The sequence below is a fragment of the Merops nubicus genome, unplaced genomic scaffold (genome assembly GCF_000691845.1).
Source record: "Merops nubicus isolate BGI_N331 unplaced genomic scaffold, ASM69184v1 scaffold11149, whole genome shotgun sequence".
NCBI lineage: Eukaryota > Metazoa > Chordata > Aves > Coraciiformes > Meropidae > Merops > Merops nubicus.
In genome coordinates this window covers 1-27,458 of record NW_008633071.1, presented here as the reverse complement: position 1 = coordinate 27,458, position 27,458 = coordinate 1, and the positions used below count along the sequence as shown (strand labels likewise).

At 41.3% G+C, this 27,458-nt stretch overlaps 1 protein-coding gene across 1 annotated transcript in view; it reads left to right on the top strand.

Moving 5' to 3' along the window:
* Window positions 1-6,536, top strand: part of B3GALTL (beta 1,3-galactosyltransferase-like) — a gene marked incomplete at its 5' end in the record, with an annotated part of 51,343 nt that extends 44,807 nt beyond the window's left edge. The window contains 3 exons of the mRNA XM_008948121.1: window positions 232-351; window positions 2,838-2,982; window positions 6,294-6,536. Of these exons, the coding sequence (XP_008946369.1) occupies window positions 232-351; window positions 2,838-2,982; window positions 6,294-6,461 (433 nt within the window). The remainder of the gene's footprint in view (window positions 1-231; window positions 352-2,837; window positions 2,983-6,293) is intronic.
* Between the last annotated feature and the right edge of the window lie 20,922 nt (window positions 6,537-27,458).

Genomic DNA, 27,458 nt, shown 5'->3' with positions numbered 1-27,458 from the left:
CAGAGAAGTATTTTAAGGAAGCTACCTGATTCTTTGTTTGATCCAATTTAGTAGTCCTATCTCACAGTAAATAATAACCATCATAAATTTCTGTTTAACAGTTTGTATAATTTTTTTTGGTAGAATTTCTCCTGTCAGTTTTGTGCTATTTCCTAGAATGCCATTTAGCCTAGCAGCATCTGTTTGAAAATGAATGTCTACATGGTTTTTTACTGGATTTTCCTCTTACAGTATCTTCAGACTCCGGAAATTACTCAGCTGCTATGACCCAAAGGAACCAGTATTTCTTGGGGAGCGTTATGGTTATGGCTTGGGAACGGGAGGATACAGCTACATCACTGGTGGAGGAGGGTAATTTGTTTGAACTGCTGAGATCTACATCAGTCCCTGCTTTGAGTGCAAATGTTTTTCATCGCAACACAAATCAGTTTCAACAGAAACAGTGATGTTTCATAGTACAATTAAAATGTAATGATGCTCCAAGACCCAAATGTCTTAGCTAGTGAGAAGTAGTGCTGCCCATTTGGGACAGAGTTGGAGATCAAAACAGTTGGTGCTGAGCAGCATACATGTTTCAGAAGGGGTTGTTGTGGCTTACTGGTCCTGTGAAATGGGTGCCTATTATCAGTTACCTGCACCACATATTTTGATACACATAATGCAGCCTTGTTTCATCTGATAGATTTCATTCTGTGTACTCAGAGACCATCTTACAATGTGATTCAAAGTGCAGTAAGCAGAGACAACTGGGATAGTGGCTTAAAGTACCATCATTGTCTGAACTGTTGTGCTGTATGCTTTTTTTCGCCTGCAACCTGGGGATATAAATTGCTGTAATGAAAATATTCATTCCTGTTCTCTTTCTTTGTCCAAGCATGGAGGAAAATGATCATGATTCTTCTTCAGGTTTTGAACTTCATGCAATGACTTTGATCCATCACTGGAAGCCTTAACAAGCCCTGGAACAGGGTGCCCAGGGAAGTGGTTGAATCACCATCCCTGGGCGTGTTCAAAAGTCACGTAGATAGGGTGCTTAAAGACATGGTTTAGCAGTGGAGTTGGCAGTGTTAGACTAATGGTTGGACTTGATGATCTTAAAAGTCTTTTCCAACCTAAATGATTCTGTGTTTCATGGAGAGGTGGCTGAGCAAGGAGTTTGATGCTGATGTCCTGGAAAACAGTTTCTGATAGAAAGAGATTATTGTGGGTTGATGTCATGCATGAGGCATACAGGTCCCTATGACTGTATGCAAAATTTGGTTTAAATTAATCTACATATGAACTTTCAGATTGACTTACATTGCAATAAGAACAATCCTAAAGCCTGTGATCTGTCCATATTGTTTGTCTAAAGCAAGTAGTGTTGGATGTCTGAATGTCCTTAGTGTCTTTATGAAAATTAATGGCTATAATAACTTACTGGATTCTTATCCATTCATGAGTAGGTAAAAACTGATTGTCTGGCTTTGTCATTGTTTTGCATAGGTGCAGAAGGTCTTACTTAAGCAGGTTTTTATGCTTGAGTTGAGAAACAAGCCTTCTACTGGTGCTGATATGTTTGGTTACCAGTCCTATATATCTTTTTAGTGTTTATCTCTTAGTTTCTGTTCTGTCGTCTAGATGTGGAAATTTGGGGGTTATTCTCAGATTTGAGCAGATAAAGGTACAAATCATCCATCTATACCATAATTTATATTATACTAAATATATACTAATTTTAAGAAGGTTCATTGTAAGTGAAGAATTCCATATAACTGAAATGACACAGTCCAGACAATCAACTAGCAAGTGTATGCCCCAGACGTGTGCAATTTACATCTCACCTTCTGTGTAGCAACACATTGCTCTCAAGTCCCAACTCTAGCCCCTGCTCCACCCCCAATGCTCTAGCTTATTCTTTCTCTATTTGTTCCACATACTGAGCTACAGATTCCTATTGTGCTTTCCTCTTTTTTTTTTTTCTTTTTATGGTACATGCAATCTTCAAAGTTGCAATGATAGTGATGGAGTGTTCTATAACTTCAATCTGACAATCTCAGATCAGAATTTTTGCCTTAGCATACAGCATTTGTAGAAGTTTTGCCATGTCCCAGTGTGAAGGGAAGGATCATCATGTGGTAAATCTCTGTAGTGTAACTTGTAGTAACTAAAGTATCCTGTATTCTGGCTGGAATGAGTGGATGATGTAACTTCAGAAAAGGCAGCTGTGGAATGCTGGACAAGAGTATATTTACTCAGCTGTTCCATTTAAGACATCATTTTTCTGGTCTATTGAAGGCTTATTTTAGTGATAGTGATCAGAGCTCCAGACTCTGATTTGACATTTAGATGAGCAAGAAAGTTAGGATGAACAGAAGAGCCTTGTAATGGCTTCAAGGAACATTTTTTCACTTAAAGAGAGAACTCTGTGTAACAGAGGATTCAAGGAATGACATTTCAGATTTAGAGTTCTTTTCATTTAATTGCTACATGATAACTAACTGGACAATACATTTGAGTTGAGTTATAAGAGAAAATCCCTTTAAAGCCCTGGGCAATTTAGGGGGAATTATTAGCTGTGGCACAGGTGGTAGCTAGCTAAGCAGTTGTTGGAGTAACAACAACTGGCATAATTGGTGTAATTAATTTTATGATATAAACTAATTCTCTTACAGAGAATGATTTTTGCAGTACTTGTGAGTACTGATTTCTCAGATTTTGATATTTCAGATGAGTTGTATCGGAGAGCTACGTTTTGTCTGGCAGTTTTATATCATTTAGCAATATTTATTAATTACAATCATTTGACTTCTCTAGTAGTTACTGTCCTATTTGTTTCATGTGCTTGTTTTGTTCAGGATGGTTTTCAGCAGAGTAGCTGTTCAGAAACTCCTCGCTAGTAAATGCCGGTGTTACAGCATGGATGCACCCGATGACATGGTCCTTGGGATGTGCTTCAGTGGCTTAGGAATCCCTATCACACATAGTCCACTCTTCCATCAGGTCAGAGTTATTTTTAATAGTATTTTAAAAATATTTCCTTCTTTTAAGTAGACACGTAAAACAGGACTTGTAAATATTGCAAACTTGATGTGTACCAGTGGTAACCAAGTAGCTGCTGCTGTACCTCATTTCTTTCCAGAACAAGTTTGATCAAGCAAGTGAGAATATTATCAAAGCATGGATTGCTCTGCTGCTTTAATTGTTTATAAGATATTTCAGTTACCTTATGACTACATTTTATAAAAAATGCAATCAGAGGTGGAAATTTTGAAAAAAAAAAATAGAATTAGGACCCACATGCTTTGAATAGTTGTGGTATGCTGTTTAAGAAAAGAAAAAAACAACCCACACCACAATACTTTTTTTCTTCTGGTCATGGAGAACTGACTATGAAGTTTTTTACTAAATTTTTCTTTTCTATTTATCCAATTTTTCTATTGATTCAGTGTTTACTATTATGAAATATCTCATCAGTGAAGATATAAAATGTAAAAGTATTCCCAGAACTGTTGCTTTTCTGGTGAATTCTGAAGAACGGTGCAAATATGATCTTTTTCCCTTGTGCTAGCACAGGGCAAATTAGATTGGAAAACGTAATTTTCTTGAAAGTATATTCTCCAGTTTGGGAGAAGTTGGTTGGAATAGATTTGAATTCTGTGTTCCAGAATATTTAATAATCTAACCATAGTGTCACAGTGGAAAGCATGGTGCACCGAGTCCCTGAGAGATTTGCTGCCTTGTAAACCAGATAAACACTTTACCTTCCTCCCGTGGCATTAAAGAGAAGAAGCACTTAGGACTTTTTCCCAAAGAGTGCACAAGTTCTTTTAAAAATCAGCATGTAAATCAGTTGTAGTGCTTGGTGGTTTTCAGGTGTCAATGTAGTTTAAAAAGTGAAAAGACGTGTACCTGGATGTAAACTGATAACAGGCTAATTGAAAGTTATTAATAAATTGCTATGTAATGCAAAGCAGCTGTTAGTGCAAGGGAAAAGTTTATTAAAATTATCATTTGTTCTGATATTAAGATTCTCTTTCTGATTACATACTGTTTAGAGAAATGGAAAGACTGAGAATGCACTATTGAATATTTTAATTCCTTGTCCATATAAAAAATTAATTTATTTCTGCTTATTGTCACTTACTCCTTTCATTTAAGAAAGTAGTGCACCTTATAAAATCAACAGGTATTGAATATTTTGTACTTGCATAGGTATTTTAAAAAACCCAAGCAAAACAACTCACCCACCTAACTGAAGGAGAGTCAGGAAGAACAGAAAGAACTCCCTTTACACATTTGTAGTAATGTCCCTGGTGCAACCAAACAGAGCACTTCCTTGTAATCCTAGTGGTGTGTGTTTGGTACTGAAGCACTTTGAGAGTGAAATCCTAGCATTTTGGTTTTCCACACAGAAAATGACACTTGAATTGTGATTCCTCTTTACTGTTGCTTATAATAAATACTTGTTTAACATACCTTGAACCAAAATTAACGCTGGGGGGAAGACTACTGGATAAAAACTGAGTGTGCTTATTCTGCAAATTCTAGTGGTCTGCAGCAAATATTTTAAAAATGAGAACACCAGAATAGGAATTTCTGTCAACCAGGAAGTTATTTTCTGAAGATATGACTGAAATATTACTATATACAATATTACTTGAACTAAATGAATCCAAAATACTATTGAGTGTATATTATGAAACAGAAGAAACTATATTTTTATCCTTAGATTATCTGTGATGTGTTTGCTCCCTTTACTGGCTTCCTCTGTGCTACAAGCTAAGGTAGATACATGTTGTGTAACTTGTTCCAGAGGCTTTTGACATGAAGAGGCTCTTAAAGAGGATAGGAACCTTCCCATGTTGAGTAGTAGGCAGGATTATTACCTTAAAAATAGAAAAATCTGGGCAAAATTTGTAGAATATGAAATACAAATTCTACTGTAAAAAATTTTTTAAAAAAAAAATTACAGTAATTGATTTCACAAAGCCTAAGAAGAGATTCAAGGACTTTACACCTTAAGGTCAACCACCTATAAAGCAGCGTGATTCTTAGAGAGCAATGTAATAAAAATAATAGTTATTAGAGCTGTTCTCTTTCTTTCAGAATTACCAAAACACCTGAATTTTGTCTATTGCTCACTAAAAAGCTGATGGATTTTAAAACAGCAAAAATCTTTGCTCTCAGATATCTGAAAACTGCCTCTATTTGAATTAAATTCTTAGGATTTTTGAAATCTAAATGTTCATTAAAGTATATTTTTTTGTTTCCAAAAATCTGGAGGGAGATAAACTCCCTTTTGATTTCTCCAGTGGAATTTTGAAAAATAAACACTCTGTGGTGTCTGTATCAAAATAAAAAAAACCAACAACAATACATACTCCTATTTCTTAATGTGAAATTCTGTTGCCTCATTTGATGAGTGGAGTGTGTACAGAACTGGGTGAAGCACATAGCATGTGGAATTCCTTAGTACCAGCGTAAGTATGTGGAGCCTGCAGTGGTCAGTTGGTTACTAGCTTAGCCATCAAAGCAGTATTCAGTATCCAAAGCACTCAGTTTTCTTCTTGTATTTTACATCTAGAAAATATCAAATGTGTGCCTTTCATGCATTTCTCTCTACAAAAACTACTTAATATTGAAAAATCTAGTTATTTTACCAGAGATGGCCACAGCTTTTTTGTATAATGATGCACTTAGGTACCATTAAACTGTCAGAAGGAATGAAACATGCTTGGAAGTCAGCTGCATCATGTAATTCTGGGTTCTAATTCTGCCTCTCTTGATACATCCTGATAAAGAATAGCACTGTAGTTTTCCCACACTCCAATGTTTTCTGCACTTGGTAAGCTTTCCCAATCATCAAAGTTCATGTAAGTTGCCTGCTCATGGCCTTATTAGGATCCTACCAGCAGTGCTGGCAACTCTCATTAAGAGAAGGAGCAAGAGAGTATTACTTAAAATGGTTTTGTCACTATTGAACCAAAACTGTATATTTAAATGCAGTGCAAACCACACTGTTTATCACTTGCTGTGACAGTGACCATTTAATCCTGAGAAATAGGGCACATTTAATATCAATGTACTTCAGAGCATGACGACTGCAGCATGAGTTGAAGATCTAAATAATGCCTATCAATTGATTTAATGGAATAACATAAAACCCCCTTTGTTATCATCTGGTATATTTTGTCAATGTCACATTGCTTTGCTGTGATACAGAGCCCACTGAATTATGATACTTCCTTGTTCTAAAAGTATTCTGCATCGGTGAGTAACAGGATTTTTTTTGTTTTACTCTTCCATCGTAGGCAAGGCCAATGGACTACCCAAAAGACTACCTTTCTCACCAAATTCCAGTGTCATTTCACAAGCATTGGAATATTGATCCAGTGAAGGTGTATTTCACATGGCTGGCACCAAACACAGAAGAGTCACTTAACAGAAAGAAAGCTGGCTATAACAGAGAGGATTTATAAGCAGTAGAAGAATGTAAGTGTTGATTAATGTGCTGCAGATGAGAGACAGTCACTACTGTGATTTTTGTGTTGTTCCCACATTTTTCATCTGCTCATGACACACAAGACAATATTTTTTCTTGTTTGTTACATTCCTTCAGAGCAATTGAGGAAGGCACCCAAGTGACTTTTGGATTCTTTTCTTACACTTGGTTCCTTCTTAAAACGTTTGGGGGCTTTGTGTACCAATGAACTTGACACACATTTAAAATGTCTTGTGCAACTTCTTCTGTGTTCTTGTCTGGACTTCGAGTCAGACAGCATCAATTTACATTTCCTTCCTTTGTTCTCCCAAAAGCTGAAGTTATGTACTTGGGAGCCTAATATTGAACATGTGTTAAACACCACCTCCTTGACCTACAGGAAACAGTTCTCTAAACTCTTCTGGAACAAGCTTTGATAAATCAGAGAGGAAACATGACTTTGTTTCTGTGACCAGGTGCTAGACTGTGTGAAGGCTTCGTTCCTTTATAATTATCTAAAGTAGAAATATTGTTGTTTCCTAGCATAGATGGACCAAGTGTGAGCCACTATTGTACCATTTAAATTTATTAGCATTTGTGAGGAGTGTCATGTTCAAAAACGAAAAAAAGATTGACAGGGATTTCTTGAGTGGCCACGGGAGGTCACTGTGGCTCCTTTAGGAACCCAAGTCCCTGTCTATCTGTTTGGCAAGTGTAAATCTGACTTTCACAAATTTTTGCAGAACTAACATTTCAGCACTTCTGATGTGTACTTTTCAATAGTATATGGATGCCAGCTTTAAAAAGTTTGTAGGATTCCTAATTTATATCATCAAGATAAGTAATTTTATGCATACCATGTGTAAAAAGTGATTCATATTTAAAATGTTCTTAATTTTTTTTCTTTGAGTAACTCAGTTTTGTAAAAATGTTTGTACAAAAAACCCCTGTCTTTAGTATGTTTTGAACTAATTTTTATACTATAAAACTGCTCCCTTTAAGAGGACAGTATATGGCACTTGTATGCTGTTATTTAACTTTGCTTGCTATATTGTAACCCAATACAGGTTCCTAAAGCCATATAGCTGGAGTAATTTGTGGCTTGTTTTCTTTTAGTAGGCTAAGAGTTTGTTCCACTCCAAATCAAAGCAATACTTGCTCTTAAGTCCAACTAGGGGAGCTACCGATTCCCGGTCCAGTAATTAATGAAACTGTATAAACACTTGTTTGCAAATGTAGCTTGTGGAATTTTAAGCATTTGAATAGCAAGCACATATTCATAATAGATTCAAATTCTGATTAAATTGATGCAATCCATGTTATGTCTTTTTCTTTTTTTCTTCCTACTCTCAGTGCCTTAAACATTAGACATTTCACTGATACCAGGACTATGTTCTCTGGTACCATGTGTGAATTGTTAATTACGTTCACTGTTTAGAACTGTGAGAGCAAAAGCTGAATAAAAGTGTTCTTTAACCTTCTATGCCTTCTTCATCTTTGCAAACCGAGTACAGGATTATTTAAGCACTGCTGTTATAATTTTATCACCTGAATAGTATTCTATGGTCAGTTATACTAAAAGGCAGCTTAGACATTATCTCTGTTTTATTCGTATTCTATCCTGACATGCCTCCCCTGATGATTTTTTTCCAAATCTCTAGTTTTGTGCAAAAATAAAAGTGCTTTTGGAATGGATGCCTCACGTGATTGGGAATGTTGATGCTATCACAAAATATATGCTATTATCAAATTCCTCAGAGGTCTTGCAGCATAGTCCAATCACTTCCAACTTCAAACTGGTGATATTTCACTTCTCCTTGGGTGCTGTGGAGGCAGAATAGGTCAGGCAAAGACAGTTAGCTTTGGGTCCATGCTGTGTTGCACCTAGGGGCTTCTGTTGTATGTAGAGATTGGGAACCATCAACTCATTCATTGCTGCCTTACTCAGACTTTTACTTCTGGTCGCACAAATACAATAGTAGCTGTCTTAAAGTCCATCTTTCCTCTTGCCATTAGGTGAGTTTTACTGCAAGGCTTTTGGAGGAATGGTAAGCTGTAGACTTCCAATTCCTGTTGTCATGGTTTTGAGAGCAATGAAGCAGTAATTTACTCAAGTATTCTGCCACTAAAACTCTGACTTTTGTGGTATAACGAATGAGATGCAACCCTAGCAGCAGCATGACAGGAGTGACCTTTTATTCCATGAACTACAAAAAATCCAAGAGTTTTTTTTTTTTCAAGCATGGGATCCCAGAGAGTTTCTGAAAACAAGATATGAAGCCTTCTGTATTAAATTTAGTTTCAGAAGGCACAGCAAGGCTGTCACTGTCTGAAACCTAAAGACAAAACAGTGCATTAATGAGCCTGAGCAGCAGTAATGTTTCTAGGGAAAATCAAGCGGGTTATGAAAGGTGTCATATCAAAGCAAAGCAAGAGAAGGGGACTTCAGAACTCACTTGTGTAACAGGCAGATTAAAACAGGACTGCAAAGTTGACTTTATGAAGTTGCCTTTTCTGGGATGTTCCAGAATTGTGGTGTGAAAAAGAAAATCTGGGAATCATTACTGAATGTTTCCTTTTAATGTTTATAACATTAAAAAATTACCATGTCTTAAGGTATTTCTTTCATGGAATTCTGTTGATTATTTTGTTTGTTGGTTAATCTGCTTTCAGGAGCCAAAGAAAAACAGTTAAAATACTAGTGCCGTCGATAGAGCAGGATATGTAGATGATGAGTGATGAAGTATTGGAATCCCACATTTGATCACAAGTGAGAATGAGGTCTGTGAATCTATTTTTATTTCCCTACATCTGCAGATGGCCCAGGCACAGAGAGACCCAGAAGGAACTGGCCTTTGTGTCTTCCTCTGTGAAAAGGAAAGTGGACAAGAGTCTGAGGCAGCTTTGCCAGCTGGGTAACTTCCATTTTGTGCAGGAAAAACTGCCTGAACAGCAGCTCTGATAACTGCTGACTGGAGGGAGGAGTCTGAATGACTTTACTTTCTGTTCCTTAATTTCTCATGGTTTAGGGCTTTTGTTACCATGGCTGGAAGTAGAATATGTCTCAACCAGAGGCCCAAGATGCCATTCCATTAGATTCCCAGAACGTGAGTGCTGTGAATTGTGTCCAAAGCCAGTAGTGCCACTTCATTACCAAAAACCATGGAAAAGCAGCAAGAAGTTTGCTTTTCACAATGCTGTAAAACTGGAGGCCTTTTTTGTTGGACTCCACAATAATAAATATATTTGAGTTTACTTTAATGGAATTGCTTTTGCTTATTGATGATACAAAACCAAAGGAGAAATTTAGAGTAGTGAGCAGACTGCTCCCTGGGGTGCCACCTCATGATACATTTACTGAGGAAATGGAGAAGTGCTGGAATCTCTGCCATTGATGCTGCCTGGTGCAGCATGGTTGGTTCATCCTCACCACTGCCCAGGTGCACACACCTCCCTTGTCAGTATAGAACAAATTCACCTCCCTAATCAGATGGAGGATGATATCCTTAAGTAATCGTTTCATACAGCACAAAAAATAAAGGCACTATTTATTTTTATGTTTTCTGTTTCAAGTTGTTTCATGTAAAGTGTGTGTATAAAGACCAGCTTTGTTAATACAGTCTTGGAGTGGTAGCTGGCATGTAACTAACTACTTGATGATTTTAATTTTGTCAGGAGAAGAAAATTCCTCAGACTTTACAAATCTCAGTCTGTAGTTTATAGGGAGGGACTTGTGGGCCTAATGACTCATGGCACTAGAGGAAGCAGAAAGAGGTGAACCATCTCTTTGCATCTAGCTGCTTTTGCCAGTTCCCTTGACTTATACTTGTTCAGTTGTGTCCCTGTTAGTCAGGAAGCAGCAGTGCCTCTGTTGAAACCAGCAGAAGAAAGCTCACAAGGCTAACTAAGACCTGCACTTGGATGGCAACAGAATGAAACTGCTTTGGTGGAGTGTCTGTGTGCTGGTTAATTCTGAACACAAGACAAAAATGGACAATAGAAGTAATGTATTCAAATATGAAAAGACAAGTAAACGTTAGGCACATGCATACAGAGGCCTAAAGGATTCACAGTTAAAGAAAGCAAGCACTGGTTTGGAAAGCAGGCTGATGGAGAGGAGTGATAGGAAAATATATCAAAGGAACATCATGAAATATTCTTTATGGAAAATCTATAGGTATACTGCTTTGGTAAGCTAAAAAGTAAAAGATACTAAGCTATTCCTGTGATAAATTTTTTTAATCAATGTTTTTATAAGTCTGAAGACTTAAGAACCTCTCTTTTAGACAGAAGAACTCCAAAAGAGTTAAAAGGAGTAGGCTGTTAATATTTTACAAACAGGGTGTAAGCAGTTTGCCAACTGTCATAATAAAAAGCCAATAAAAAATTTCTGCTGGGAAAATTATTGTGCCTGTTTCTCTTGTATTTCAAACAGCTGTGACAGAAGGTTGTGATCAACACTGCAGAGTCCAGCTGGAGGCCTGTAGCTACTGGTATTCCCCAGGGGTCAGTCCTGGGTCCAGTCCTAGCAGTAAGTTAACTGTTCCCAGGCTAGCAAGGTAACAGAGTGGATACAGAACGTATCATGAGAAATAATAGCCCCTGTCAGGTCAGGCTCAATTCTAGCTCAGGAGGAGATATCTTCCTTTCAAATTAAAAAGTAACATATTCCAGAACTTGCTCGATTTTGCTTCTAAAGACAGTGAGAAATAATGTGAAGGGTGATAAGGATTTGTAAAAATAGGCACAGGGGTTTTTGTTGGTGAAGGAGTAAATAGGGGAGAAGTACCAATTCGAAAAGGTGTGAGTGGGGCAGAAGTCCGACTGATGGATGATGCAGAAAAGGTGAACAGGGAGTGATTTTTCACTCTCTCATAACTGAGAGGTACCCAACAAACTTGTCAGGGTAGTTTCAATACAGGTGAGTGTGTTTCTGTAGCACAAAACTGGACTGCAGAACCCGTCAGCACAGGCTGTGCAGAGGCTGGCAACTGCAAAAAGGCTTAGAAAGGGGTTGTACAGGATCATAGCAGAAAGGTCCATGAATTGTTAATAAACACAGTGGTTTTCAAGAAATATCATCAATCCAAGGCTCTGAGTTACTGCTTACAGTTCAAAGGCAAGGGCTGGGGTTTTTTTGTTTCTCCCAATGGTGGTTATGGGTAGTGCTTCAGTTCCTGTGCCTATAGAGTACCAGAGTGTCCTATGGTTGTACAAGTCCAGAGCCACCTCAGAGCTAATGGATCATTTGTCCAACCCCTGCTTTCTCCTGCTTTGACAATATCTGAGGACCCAGGGGAGAAGAGGGTTGTCAGGGCTTGGACAACGGGCCACGCATGCAGGCAAACTGAAGTGCTGGTTCACCACATCTTACAGGCCATGAAACATGTCAAAGATCCCAAAGCTTGGGCTCTGCAGGGCAGCCAGCCAACTCTCCCAAATATGCTTTTAGGATCCCAGAGAAAATGGGGGATTTTTAATATCCAGAACGGAGCAAGTTTTGGAGCTGATATGTCAATGGCGTCAGACCTATCTGTCAGCAGTCTTCTTACCAAGAGGACTGATCCATTTGGGAGATGGTCTCACGTACTTCTAAGCCTTGCATTACAAATGGGAATTAAGGTTTGATCTCCTCAGGGTCCTGTTTGAGGACACAGTGATTTGAGGTCAATTAGCTCCAAAGTCTAACTAGAAATGTGGGATATTCTGAGGAAGGCTGGGCTGAAGAACCTGGTTTCTTTCCACATCCTGTGTTTCAAGGGAAAAATAAGTTTCCTTTATTTGACTGACTTCCAGGGTCCTTGGGCAGACCACCACAGCTCAGCATGCCTTCACCTGGACAGAACAGTAATGTTTCCTGTTTTTCCTGATGTGGCATGGAGAAACCAAGTACCCCTTCCCCTCCTGCCCAAGTTGCTCACAGAGCACTCAGGAAGGACCCACTATCCAAACCTGTCCTCCATCACAGCATAGGTGCTGGGTGAAAGACGTTCATCTTGGTTGGACTTGATGATCTTGAAGGTCCCTTCCAACCTAAAGGATTCTATGATTCTATGATCTTCAGCAAGCAGCTGCCAGAGGCCTGGTGGCCACCCACAGCTGCCTCACAGACTCTGTTCACTTCCCACTGCTTGTGAAGTCCAAGTCTCTTTTATGGGATTCCACCTCCATTATTTTGTGCTGTCTGCTAGGAGTGAGGGACTCAGTTTTTTGTGAGTGATTCCCTCATATTACTTTCCAATAAAGCCTCTTTAAAGATTTCCACATCCCACAGTTCTCACCTTTTTTTTTGTGAGCCCTAGTTAAGGTTTTTCCTGATGGATTCCCCACCTCAGAAGGACTGCTTCTCTGTCACCATGCACTCTTGAATTTCTGGACATCTTATTCACTGACACAGTTACTTGTGAAGGTGACCTGTTGATAGATCCTACCACCTCTCTAGGCAACCTGTGCCAGTGTTTGACCATCCTCACAGTATAAAAACATTGTGTTACATTGCTTCTTGTCCTGTCACTGGGCAGCACTGAGAAGAATTTGGCTCCATCTAATCTATACCCTCCCATCAAGTGCCTATTGATAAGATCCTCCCTGAGCCTCTGCCTCTGAGAAGTCTCTGAAGCTGCCTAACAGTTGTTCAGATGCAATTTATAGTTACTTATTTGACAGGTTCTCTTTAACCTGGCAAGGTGACACCAGGCACTTTCCTCTGGAGCTTGTTTACAGGATTTTAATAACTGCCACAGTGCCAGGCATTTGCTGCATGGTGAGAAGCTGCTGGGAATAATTAGCACCAAGGGGAAAATGTCAAAGAGATTCAAATGAAACTTTTATGCAAAATGCTACTGCTGTTTAAATTTCCTGTCAGCAGCAGCACAGAACCTCCACAAGTTCCTGGCTCCTGAGGTTCAACCCACCTACACGGGTCTGCAGAGCAAGGCCCCCTGCAGAGCCCCGTTTCTCTTCCCTGGGAGGCTGGTGCCAGCAGTGCTGGGAGCTGGAGAGCCACACGGGTTCCTCCGTGCCCCGGCACCCTGCACGTGGCACCTTCCTGCAGGACCTGCTCCTGGCAGTTGGTGCTCCCACGGGAAGCTGCTGCCTCACAGCACTGCTCAGCCCGGCTCTCCTCTCAGCTTTTCCTGCTTGGTTTGGCCTGGGCTGAGCAGAGCAAAGTTTTTCACTGGAATTATTTGAAGAGGCAGTATAACTGTGTTTTTTAGACAGCTCTCAGCGATCTGACCTGTGGGTGGTAGCTTGGAGAAGACAAAGGTAAGCTGTTTCAATTCTTAAGGTATGAATATTGTTTTCTATAATATTTCTGACCATCCAAAGAATGTTCTTTTCTCCATTGAGTCCTCCTGAATAGTGAAAAAATATTTATTAATTGGAGATTTCCAGATAGGCATTATATGTTTTCCTCTCCTATCCACAAATAAATAAATAAATAAATAAAAACCCACTGAATTTCATTAGCAATCTCTGTGGAGTGTGTGCCCCAGAGGAATTTACAGCTCTATGTTCTTCTACATTACATATGTATATTTATAACACCTATTTCAAAGAGCCATGATTCTGTCAAACCTCAGTTTTACTACCTATGAGGAACTTATTTTACCCACTCACCACCTTTACATCTCACTGTCACTGGACTAGGAATAATGGTGCAATGTAGGGGAGCAGGCAGTTAACAATTTATACCATCCTGTGCAATTTTCTCAGGCACTCCTAATGCCTTTGCTGACCCAATCCCTTTCTGAAGTGCCCTCTTCACCTGTGCTGAAATACCCCAAAGGGATCCAAGCATTAAAGTTCAAGACCTGAGGCTCCACAACTGCAACTGTTTCTGTCTGAACTATTCAGATACTCAAGTACCTGTTAGTGAGAACAGCCAGAACATCCCCAGTCAGGAAGATGTGGCAATATTAAGACTTTAGCCTTCCCCTGGGGTTTACAGACCAGATGTTTCTGCACTTACTGGTGGCAATAAGTTATGTTCAACCCATCCAGAACACAAAGCTTTGCACTGCCGAAGCACATGGTGGTGGCAGCATTACCTACAAGATGGGAAGTCATCTGAGAGGGAGTCTGAATGCCCATTTCTGAGTTTTAAGCAGAAACCTTCTCTGCTACCTGGAGCCACTGGACCACATGGAACATGAGTGGTGGACAGGTTACTGTTGGAGATGCTCCATTCTGTGTGAAGTACTTAATACACCCACAGGAGCAGTGTAAGATCTCAGGTCTGCCTCTCTACAGGCTGAGTAGCTGCTGGATCTGTTGAGACAAAGAAAGGTACGAGTCCCACACACAGATGAGAAGACTGCAATTGCCCATCTTTCCTACTGAGTAAAGTTTAGGAAAGTTCTGGACACATCACTGTGGACAAAGAGCATCCTTCTTCAGCAGAGGGTCATTTACATCCCCTCTCATAGTAACTGAGAGACCAAAGTAAAGAAACCAATATAGTGTTCATTAGTGGATGTTGGGCTTTTTTATCTCAGGCACTATGAGCAATGTTGCAAGACTATCTTAATTCTGTCTTTTTTAGAATGTGTTTTTAAATGCACTCTTTGTAATGTATCTCATGGAATAAGTACTGCACAAACAGAAATAGCCTGCATTAGACAAACACAAATCAGGTTTGAGTTGACTGAGTCATCCCCTTCAGGGTACAATTAATTATTCAAGAAGTACACATCCAAATGTTGCTCTGTTCCTACTGAAATTGTAAAATACTTTAAAAAATTTATTAAGGAGGAGACAATATCTTAAAATACCTTTGTGAACTTCTAATTCTTTTCAAGGTAGGTTCAAAGCCACTATAAAGCACCCATGCACAGCTCAACATACTGCTACAAGCTATGTCCTCACAGGCATGTATTGCTTCAGGGTCAAAGTCGTACCATAATCCCTCGATCCTTTATTATTCAACATTATCAGCAACCAGTGAGCTCATGTTGCTGACTTCTCTGGGAGCAGAACTGCCCCTGAGATCACTGATGATCATAGTAAGGCATCCTGACCCCCTGGTACCCCCTGCCTGCAGCACCCCTTTCTAGAGCAAGCCTCCAGCCCTGGACCTCCCTGCATCACCTCCATTTCCAAGCAGGAGCATCCTTCCCAGGCAGCACTAGTCTGCAGTGGATCTAAACCCATGGTCTGGTTTCAAATAAAATCAGGGTAAAGCCTAAGTTTAAATCACTTCCTAGAAGAGGTTATTGCATAGAAAATTATGACAGTTTGTTTTTCCTAGCAGCAGGAAGCAGGAATTTTAAACAATAATCTATTGAATAACAAACATTATCGTCTTTGCTAGGCAAATGTCTCAAATAATTAATGAATATGGGAGACAAAAAAGGAGATTTACTCACAGGCAGAAGAACAAAACAATTTTTTATTTCTCTCATTATTTCTCCAGGGTTGTAGACCAGCCCTGTCAGGCACAGGGAAATGCTCTGTAATAAGACCAGAGGTGGGTTAACCTGGTGGGGCTTCTTCACGGGCATGCTGCAAAGCTCTAGGCTTCCCATCAGCCTGCAGGGATAATTGCAACCCTGTCAGCTCCCTCTAAAACACTTCAAACTTTCACACCACTTGGCTCTCAGAATGGGTATTGCTTAACAAATCTTGTGGTATATGAGACTCTTAGAATCTCTTTCATGCAGTATTAAATTTGACTTGCCTGTTCTCTATTTCTTCCTTTCATTCTCATTGCTTTTTTTCCCTCCACATTTTGGGGTTTTTTAGCCTAATGAACCTACCACCTGAACTTAGCAGGGAGGCTGTGGGGACCTTGGTCATCCCGCTGTCCCAGCGAGGCTGGTGTGCTCTTGACATCAGCACAGATGTCTTCTCTAAACCAAGGCTTCCTGTAAAGTAGGAAATGCTCAGAGCACCTCACATTTATTCTCCTGCTCCTCCTGCTCGGCGTTTTTGCCAAATGTGCTGGTATGCACTCACATAACAGCATATCTTACTACATTTTGCTCCCACAGAGGAGACAGTTGTGCCATTAGTTGACAGGAACGATGAGTGCCAGTGCTTCCACCGGTGCCTACTGCAAGAAAAACTGGGAAAACAAACCCTGGTGTTTTCTTGCTTAACAGTACCCAGCCACCCAGGGCACTGGCAGCACCTTTGCAAATCTGCCTTTGGTGTTTTTAACAGCCAGTGCCTTCCCTGATGTTAAGGTCCCTGTATGTAAATGCTGAATGCATTTAGGATTTGGCCGAAGTGTTACTGGGAGGGAAGAAATGTAGACACCTGGTGAACACACTCAAAGCTGAATAGCTTTATAGGAGGAGGCAGAGCTCAGTGCTAGCAAACCCAAAGGAATGGGGGGAGTTTTGCAGCCTGTTAAAGACCAATACACAGTTATTATTTGGTCCTTAATTAATTCCTCTGCACCCAGTGCCTGTGAAGACCACAGTCGTATCATTTCTCTGCAAAAAGGCAAGAAAAATTCTCCGTATCCAATGGGACTTCTTTTAACACTGTTTTCACAGGAAACCAGGCTGGTTTGCTCTCTGCTGTGACCCAGAGTTTCCAGCTCAGTGCAGCCAGTGACTATCAGCTCAGGAGTGCTGAAAGGACTGGACAACCCTGTGGTCATTCTGCTCAGGCTTGAGCTGCATCAGCCTGGCTTTACCTGGTGCCCAGAGAGCAGCTTTGGAGCAGAGCAGCAACAAAGCTGAGGCTCACATCACCCCTTCCTTCATCCCCCAAACTGCCCCACGTGGGCAGACCAGCCTCTGACAGCATCCTCCAGCAACTGCAGTTGCAACAGCACAGTGTGGGCAGAGTGGCTTTCTGTGTCTCACTGGCCAGGGCTCTGTATGCCCCTACAGCATTCAGTTACAAGATCCCCAGATCCCTTGTTACCCCACAGAGTGGGTCTGGGAGAACAGTCAGTTCTCACCCATTCTCTCTCCTGTGCTCAGGGTGACAGCTCTGCCTGTCATGTCTTCAGTGTTTGAAGAATTGTCCTTCATTGCTGGATCTTTTGTACCTCTCTTTCCACTCTCTCCTTTTCCTGCACACCCCAAGTAGCATCAGGGGGATTTCAGACAGCTTTTACTAATTGACTTTTTTTACTTAATCATGTAATTTCTAAAAATACCATCCAACATTATGCTTTACGTGCTGCTCTTTCTGCATTGGTTAAATCCCTATGGCCGTCAGTAGGTGTCACACAGGTTAGCAAAGAGCTGAAGGATGCCCTTAACATGTCAGTGAGCTCTTAGAGGGCTTGACAATGGGATTTCAAACTGTGTCAGGTAAGAGACAGTATTATGTTAAGGCAGTAATCAAAAAGCTTTCTTTCTGGTTGTTGATCCTTTTCATCCTCATGAACTGCATCAAAACAACATCCTCAGCAGCTCACGCTAGTTCTGAGATGAACAACAGCCAGGGACTGGTCTTACACTCCTATCATGCTTCCTAAAGGTGAAATTAAATTATTTGTTACTCACAAAACTTAATGATCCTCACATCCTGCTTGTCAGGGCAGTCACAGTGTCTCACACTGGTTTCACACAGCTTCAGTACAGCAGATGATGCCAGAGCAGCCTCAGGCTCATGGCAGGGAGAGAGCCCATTCCTCCAGGCATGGACAGCCTCTTTCCCCACATTCAGAAGAAATAAAGGATGTTTAATCTTTGTTCTTGAATGTAAAAATTTCAATAGCCCCTTTCCAGAAACATCCTCTTTCCTGCATCAAATTTGCTTTCAAGCTCTGTGTATTTGTACTTCCAAGTTTAACTGGAACTTACAGTTCCTCTACTAGGAGGAACAGTCTTCCTCTTCCCTACGTGGGAAGAATTCCATTTCCACAACCTCATTTGCTTCTCCCTGCTTAAACAATAAAGGCATGTAAGTAATGCTGCAGATTTCTCTGGGATATCTACCCATTGTAAACTGGTGTGCTTGGGACCTCCTCACCACTATGAAAGGAGGTGTCCTGAGAAGTAACAGGTACTCAAAGATGCATGAAATTACAGAGTTCAATTCTCTTCTCTTCAGTTCAGCCACAGGCTTCAAGGTTGGAAGGAATTAGTTGTTATGTAGTCTGATGTGCTGCAGAACACAAGCTGTATGCCCTGCTTGGGGCTGGGTGCACCATGTGGAGGAAGAGTGAGGTGGGCAAGATGGGACCTCACTGGAGGGAGGCATGGCAGTGTCCCTGGGAAGGGGTGAATGACACACAAGGACTTAGGGGGTCTGAGTGGTCACAGAAAGTAGGAAATGAAGGGGATATGTGCAGTAGGGGTGGGAGGAACTATGAGACTTCCAGAGAAAAGGAAAGGAGACACAGACAAACAGTGTGAGACCCACCGCTCTGTTGTTATATTAATAACTCTTTAAGGGCTAAGTAGTAAAATATCACTGAAGTTATCAATTAATTTAATTTTTTTTAAAAAAAGTAATTCTCTGTATGTCTTGGAGTGCCTGGCTTTTATTGACATTTATAAGCCAAAATATTACCGTATAGATAAATACAGATACTCCAAATTGTGTTTGAATATTAGAAAAAAATCATATACACTCAAGTATTCAAAGACTGATGGCATTTCAATTATGCTTTATCATGTCAGTTTTCACTGAAATCCTTTTTTGCAATGATTTAATTATGGCTCTAGGCAAAATTGAATTCAAAAGCAGGCCCCAGTAATGGCTTGTCTTTGGTCGAGGTTTTTAAACAGAGGTAAGCAATAGATGTTTTTTTGTCCTCCCCTCCTGCAGATTTCCAGTGAGTCTCTAACTCCTTTAACACTTTAGGTCATCCCTTAAAATGCCTTCCCAAGCTGATTTTCAAAGCCTGTGGCCACTTTTTCTGCACGTCCTTATCGCTCAGGAGTATTCAGTCTCCTCCTTCCAGAGCACTGCTCTGTGCTGCAGTCCTGGCAAAAGTGATGTAACTCCACAGAGACTGAGGGAACGTGAATCAACACCCTCCCCGCCAACCAAGGTTCACTCTGAGCTTTGTGATTTCTGTGTAGAGCCTCTATGGGACTGCTCCTGAGAAAAGTCACCTCCCTCTGCCAGCTTCTAGAACATTCCTCCACCAAGAGCAGCATCAGTAGGGTACATGAAGAACCTGGAGCAGCAGTGCTGCAGAAGCAGCAGCAGTGTACTAGCAAGCCAACGGCTGTAAGACACATATTGGTTGAAGCGGGCAGGACAGGACAGGAAAAATAAGTTTTGGATTTTTTTTTCCAAATGCTGCATGTCCTCAGGGAAGTTATTTTCTGCCCAGTGAGATGTGATAGCTTCAGGTATCGATAGGTGCCACAGTTCCATGGCTGTTAAACATAAGTGAGTCCATGGAAATTTGTGAATTGCAGCACATTTGAAAGTAAAGTCACAGATATCTAAAGGTGGCCATATGATAGATCACTAGAATGGGTTGCCCAGACTGGTGGGGGAGGCCCCATCCCTGGAGACATTCAAATCAGGATTGATGAGGCTCTGAGCAGCCTGAGTTAGTTGGAGATGTCCCTGCTTATAGCAGGGGGGTTGGACCAGTTGACCTTTGGAGGTCCCTTCCAACCCAATACGTTCTATGATTCTGTGTTTAGTGACATGTGGGCCTCCTTTTTATTTTACCTTAGTTTTCAGGCCACTGGAATAATCTGTAGCTTCAGAAAACTATACATTTGATTAAAATGAATTTTATTTCCACCCATATACAGTGACAGTATGATAGATGAGTCCTCGGTACTTGTTTGATACACATACATGTTTGTGTACATATATATGAGCAGGGTAATTGCACAACTCCTGCAAAAAACGATTTTCAATAAGGCATCTTTTTATGAAAGCCACAGAGAGGCACTTTATATCACAGATCCATTTTGGCTGACAAATATATTTTAAATATTGCTCTTTACATCAGCTCTGCCAGCTCTTTGCTAATAAATCTGAGGTTTGGGAATCAGGACATACATAATGTACATAAATAAAAACCTATATGATATAAACAGTGTGAACCACCAAGTCATAAGACTTAATTTATTGAAATGCATTAGTGGCAATTCTAGCTATGCTGGCCTGTCAGAAAGGAATAGATTAAAATACTTTAAAAGGCTTAGAAAAGACAACTATTTTTCCTGATTTAAGCTCAAGATTGAAGGCCGAGGTGAATTGTTGGCCTTGAAAGGAAAGAGGAAGATGGATGGAAGCCACAGTGTGAGCTGAATGGAAGGTAGGGCAGCCTGATGGTCTTATCTCCCATGCTGGATGCATGGCTGTTTGCCACTGGAGCTGCCTCATGGCCAGCTGGAAACTAAAAGCAGGCTCAGAAGCTGGCTTTGCTTGGAGGAAATGGTGGGTAAAGTTCCATCACAAATGTAACAAGCTCAAACCCATCCCTGGAGCTCATCTTTGGGATCAAAGAGAGAGGTACTATCTGTTCTCTTAGAGGCTGTGCAAACCAAGCTTTTGCCCAAATGGAAATTTCTGTGACTGTTGTATTTGAATAGCAGCCTCGCACCCTTAGCGAGGCAATGGCAGCAAGTGCAGGATCAGAAGCCCTTTAGGAAACCCTCTTGAAACCTCTTCCATGCCTGTGGGTACCTCTGCAGGTCAGCTTTATTTAAACTCCTTGGAGTTATTGTGAAACAACCCTTTTATTAAGTAGTAGAGAGCAGAATACCTATGGCCTGGTGGGTTTGAAGTCCCTTTTCTCCCTGAATGCTATTCAAGCTCTGGAGCTCTCTGGAGCTTCTTATCCTGTCCCTTTTCTGCCATGCAGCCTGGGATAGTCTTTTGTGGAAATAAAGTGGATCTCAAAGCAGTTCCTCAAGTTTTCTGCCCATTTCAATACATCTGAATAAAAGCAAGAGATTTTTGCTGATATTCTGTTGCCAGAAAAAAAATTCCTTTCTTATTTAAAAGCCCAAGCTGGTAAGTCTACAAAGATCTCTTAAAAAAATTGAACTTCTGATTATACTTTTTAAATTCAAAATTAGAGTTCACGAGAACTTTAACTAGAAAGGCATTTAAGGGAAAAAATATATTAAAAAAAACAAACAAACAAACAAAAAACCAGCTGGGGGTTTCTGGGGAAAATTTCTTTTTTCCATGGAACAGTGGAAAACAGCAAATGAAGTTAGGGACAAATCAGTGTGTCAACACAAAGTACCCCGATCTGTGAATGCTGAAGTGATACGTCTCAACTTTTGCCTTGGCATGGGATGAAAAGCAAGAGTTTGAGGCCAGCATTTGTTGCAGTCTGGATCTTCCGTGCTCAGCTCAGCTTGGTGGAGCAGTGCATGGGGCAGTGTCACTGAAACCTCTTCCCTTGGCTCTGCAGTGCACACTGGAGCAAAGCCAAACCTATAAACATCTCTGAGCTTTTCTTGGTGCTCTGTTGTCAAATAAACAGTAGCCTCTGTGATTTCATAGTGAGAAGTGAGCTAACAACACCCCCTGTGCCTGGCAGGGTGATGATCATCTGTGCCTGCGGGTGCTGACTCTTGTACAATGGTCATGTAAGAAATTGCCTCTTCCAAAACCACTTCAGGGACCAGCCCTCCTCCTGCTCACTTGAGTGACTGTTTGGCCTCACTATTCATCCAGAAAATGCAACAGAAATGGAACTGGTTTTCAGTGAGCTGTTACCCAAATTGCAGTGCCTTAGGCATGGAAAACTGGAGAGATTTGAGTCTTTGGTTTTTTAAAACAGCACCCACAAAAAGCTCTCTTCTGGAGCTTTCATCAGGCTCATGTAATGGTATTTTAGAGCTTAGCCTATTGCTTTTTTGCTCTTTTCTGTCCCTTGGTGGTATGTGTTTGGTGTGTATGTTGCTCTGATACACTGCTGGGAGTCACTCAGCTCGCTGTCCGCGTTGTCGTTACCTCCGCAGTGGGAAACCCGTGGCTGAGTGAATCAATTGCCCATTGGGTCCAACCCTAGTAAGGAAGATTTAATTAGTACGAGCTATCACCAATACTGTATTTTTCCATTGTCAGGCCGAATATATCAAAAATTGTCATTGTCTACTGACTGTGACTCAGTAAATGTGTTAACAACTGCATTGGGTTTGTGTGGCAAGGGGGTACAGGGGTGGCTTCTGTGAGAAGCTGCTAGCAGCTTCCTTATGCCCAGCAGAGACACTGCCAATCGGCTCCAAGATGGACCTGCCAGAGTGTTCTGCCAATGACTAGGCCTAAGAGGAACAACACAACCAGCAGGAGGAGAAACCAATACACAGACTGCATTGTAAGCAAAAATGTCATGACATGAATGACCGCCGGGGTACAAACAAGTCAACCAGCTCATATATAATTGATACCACCCCCAACAATCCCAGAAAAGACATGACTCAGCCCACAACAGGCGGTATGAACAGAGAACCAAGGTTTCCCAGAGCTGACAAGGGAAACAGCCAAACCAGAAAGCTAAACAAATAAGAGAAAGGTGCCCACATGGCAGTTCTCACCCGATCAGCCCGTGTTCACAAAGGCCTAAACAGAGCAGGGCCCAGCTCCAGGGAGAGTCAGGAGGTCTACCCTGAAACAGGAAGCTCTGGGGAGTGCACTCCACAGACAGACACTCCTGACTCCCTGCCAGTGGTCCCAGCTTTTATCCCCAAGCAGGGACACCTGACCTTTGTTCACTCAATGCGGGACCCCTGGGGCTCATTTCCCTTCTGGCTCTCCCTGCAGGGCCGGCCGCACTCTGGGGGGAAGCTATAAGGCAAACTCACCACCTCTGTATGAAGGGCTGTGGGAATCACCCATATGTCAACCCTGATTCGGGGCTCAGGATTCAAACCCCAGCATTTCACAAGGCCAAGCCCATCAGTGAACGCTGTAACACTTCTGAGATGACATGTCTAAGAAGGGGGAAAAAATCCTGTACAACAGAAACTGCAGCTGGAGAGACAAGGGAGAATATGGAAGAGAAACAACCCTGCAGACACCAAGGTCAGTGAAGAAGGAGGGGGAGGAGGTGCATTAGGCATCAGAGCAGATTACCTGTAGCCTGTGGTAAAGACCAAAGTGAGATAGGCTGTCCCCCAGGAGCCCATGGAGGGTCGCAGTGCAGCAGATATCCTCTTGCATGGAGGACCCCACACCAGAGCAGGTGGATGCCTGAAGAAGGCTGTGATCCCATGAGGAAGCCCACGTGGGAGCAGATTTTCTGGTAGGACCTGTGACCCCATGGAAGGGACTCACACTGGAAAGAGAAAGAGAAAGAGAAAGAGAAAGAGAAAGAGAAAGAGAAAGAGAAAGAGAAAGAGAAAGAGAAAGAGAAGGCCCATGACCATCTTAAGCCTTGCCAACACCAGTGGTCCCGTGGCAAAGCAATCACTTGCAGCTTTCAAGATGTCTGTGGGAGCTGCACATGCTTAGTGTCTTTGAAGATCAGATCTTTAACAACATCAGAACAAAAATGTTCCTACAAGTCTATATAACTGGTTCTTCACTGGGTTTTTCTTTAGTTTTTCTTTAAACTGTCATAAATGAGAACTTGGCCTGGGGTTCTTCAACTAGAGTTCAGATAAAGAATAATTTTTGATGTGAAGTAGGACCAAAATCAGCTTACTTCCCCAGAATAGCTTGGCTATGTACTATCAAAACAATTAACACTCACTGATAATTAGGCAAAAGGGAAATGTCACTCATACTTTCTAAGCAGTCTCAGTTAAAATGCTTCCAGCAGCTATGCTACAAAGGCATGATATCAGGTGAAACAGACCCAAGAGTCATGAAAGGTATCCTACAGATCCAAATCTTCCAAATCATTAGTTACATCCTTTTCTGGACAACATTCTTTCCCCTGCATTTTACTCAATTTTGCTAAAATTGCTGCAAAAAAAAACCCCTGTTTTACTTGAGAAAAAGAATATATGAGCAATCTGCTAAAACGGTTTGGTTGTGTTCACTATTTCTGGCTTTGCATAAAGAAACTATTATATCTAACCTTTCAAAATATCTGGTGTAAACTGTGTGAAAATTATTCTAACAGCTGAGACCAACCGAATTCAACACCATCATAAGCCACCAGAAAAGTCTCTGATAATCCCGTTACAGGACTACATAAAACTCCTGCAGGTAAACATAACCAGTGGTATATTTGGGCTGTTGTCCTGTCATGTATCCCTGCTTTTATTACTGAGTGTAAAAACAGGCAGGGCATGGTCATCCCTTCCATTTGTTTTGACTCTTGGCTGAGACAAAGCTCAGCTCAAGCATAAGACACCTCCAAACTGTTTCCCAGTAGCTCAGATTCCAAATTTCACATAAAGCTAATAATAACAAAAATTCTAATGGAAATAGAGTTAATATAGAGCAATGTTTGCTAACAGTCTCATTAATCAATCTCATGCCAACCTGGCTGTAATTGTCCCACAGAGCTGTGAACATCCACCCCCCTGGAAGGCACCCAGCACAGGGCCCCATCAGCACAGCCCCAGACACTGCAAGGAAAGCAGGCTCTGAGTTTATCTTCTTAGACTTTTCATACTCCAATTTAGGCATTTGATATCCTTCATTGCCACCATTTTCACCCATCTCTTTCCTTTTAAAATCAGCAATTGCACTTAGCAAAGTTCTCTAGTAGAGATCTGAAGCTACATCACAGAAACAAGATGAATTATCCCCCAACCCTTCAATAGCCCAGTGGACTCCACGAGCTGAGAGGAGAGGCTGACTTGCCCTCTCTTATTTCATTCATCTCCTGCATTATGTAAACAGTCAGGAAAATCGAAGTATAACATTGCTAAGGAGTCGTTTATAATCTGTTAGCTCAATTTTTTTTTTTGCTTTATCCAATTAAATTTTTGATCCTGACAAAGTGTGTAAAGCCCTTTGTTTGAGTTACCCATAACTTGAGTCTAAATTATTCTCTGTTCTGGGAGCTGTGCAATCCCTGAGCACACGAATGACGTTTCAGCCACACGGTGACATACACCAGTGTCAGACTTGATTCCCCATTTCTATACATAAATCAAACCAAACATAAACCTGACTCAGGCTCTTAGGAATTACTTTAAGCCCCCAAATAAACTACCCAAATATTTACAATTCAAGTCCATGATTCTTTTTAAGTAAAACAGTCAATTAAATTAATTCTATTAATAGGACTCTTTGTTAAGTGATGTAATAAATATACTTTCCAGGAACCATGTCAGTGCTTTTTCCCATTAGCTTTTTTTTCACTAGAAAGCTTTTTTTCCCCCACTGGCTGCAGGCAGCCTCATTCTCCACACTCATCTGCTTTGGTGCTGCTATTGCGATAGTTGCCAAATGTGACGGCCACCACCCCAGGGGAGCTGTGGAAGGGTTTGGTGGTGATGCACACAGTCGCCATGCTCCTATCTCTACTTTCAGCATCCATACTTTTAGCTAAATCTTTGCCTTTCGTGCTTTGCTGCTTTTGGCTGGATTTGTCAGACACAAACAGGCTCAGCACATTTTTCTCCTCTCTCTCTCTCTCTCACTCTCCTGTTTCTCTCTCTTCTTCCTTCCTTTCTCCCTTCTTTCTTTCTTCCCTTCTTTCTTTCCCTCCCTCCTTCTCTTCTCCCTCTCTCCCTCCTTCCCTCCTTCTCTTCTCCCTCCCTCCTCCCTCCCACTAGCAGGCATACAGGATTTCACTTCTGTTAAGAACTGTTCTGCATCTGCCTCAGGAAGCATAAACCTTTCATCTCAAAGTAGGGCAACCAAGCACCCCAAAAAAAGTGCCTTTCAGTAGGTATATGTCACAGCTTTAACTGAATCTATGTCATTTCAACAGGGTCTTTCAGCAGCTTTGTGGACTCAGCTGGTGAAAGCTTGAGGTGGAAAAGAGCTCAGTGTGGCTGTTGGCCAGGGCAGCCCTCCCCCAGGATACATGCCACATCACTGTGTTAGGTTAACTGAGATGGGAGCATCCCATTTGTAAAGCCATGGTGACTTCATTCAGGCACAAGCTTCTGTCTGTTGTTCTGTAGGACAGAATTCTGAGGCACAGAACAAAGCCCTGCTTGTTTGACTGAGGCAAGGCTACGGCGACTTCATTCAGGCACAAGCTTCTGTCTGTTCTGTAGGACAGAATTCTGAGTCACAGAACAAAGCCCTGCTTGTTTGACTGAGGCAAGGCTACCACTACATTTGTATTAGCCCAGCAGGTAAAACTGCAACAAACGAGCTTTCAGGTACACTAGCTCCTGAAACCATGAGGGGACATGAAGAGCCATTTCAGAACCTAAACAAGGGCTTCTGTCCTCAAATTCTCCTTTGTCTTCCATTTCTACCAGCTGATCTCCTGAAAAAGCTATCCCTTCCTAAAAAAAATTTGGCTTCTTTATAGTCCTAGATAGTGAGGTGTACAGCAGTACCCATTCTGATTCATTTATGCCTCACCATACATGTACACACCATGATGGCTTTGGCCAGCCTGCCTCATATAAGATCTCCTCAAAAGACTGAAAGCTTTTAAATTCAAAGAAGGCAAGTATCATTCCAATGAAAAATTGAATCTTTTCAAATAAATCAGCAACTGGGCCAGGTAGACTAGAATTGTTGTTATGTATTGGTGTGTATGTACATAATATGTAACTTCCCCCTGCACATCCTCAAAGGCATGTTCAAGGGTGAGTCCTACAGGAATATGGGTCAATGACTTGTCCCACAAAACTGCTTCATGGCAGCTTAGAAAACTTATGGATCCAAACAAGGTTGAAATAAAACCACTGACATTTAATTTGCCCCTGGAACACAGACAGTGTTTCTGAAATGATATACAGTGAGGACTCCAGCTGTGAACCAGACATCTGTAACAGCCATGAAGCTGGAAGAGTCTGTTTCACGGAGTGGCTGCTTTGGCTTCCTGAGAGCCCAGGTGGGACAGGGCACCCCATTTGTTTTGTTTGGGAGAGCCCAGGGTTTCCCAAAAACCTCACCTCACTACAAAGTAGCCCACAAATTTCTTCTTTCACTTACATGGTAAAAAACCTCCCACTTTTTATTTAGATCTCCACCACAAGGCTGATGACACTAAGCTGGGAGGAGT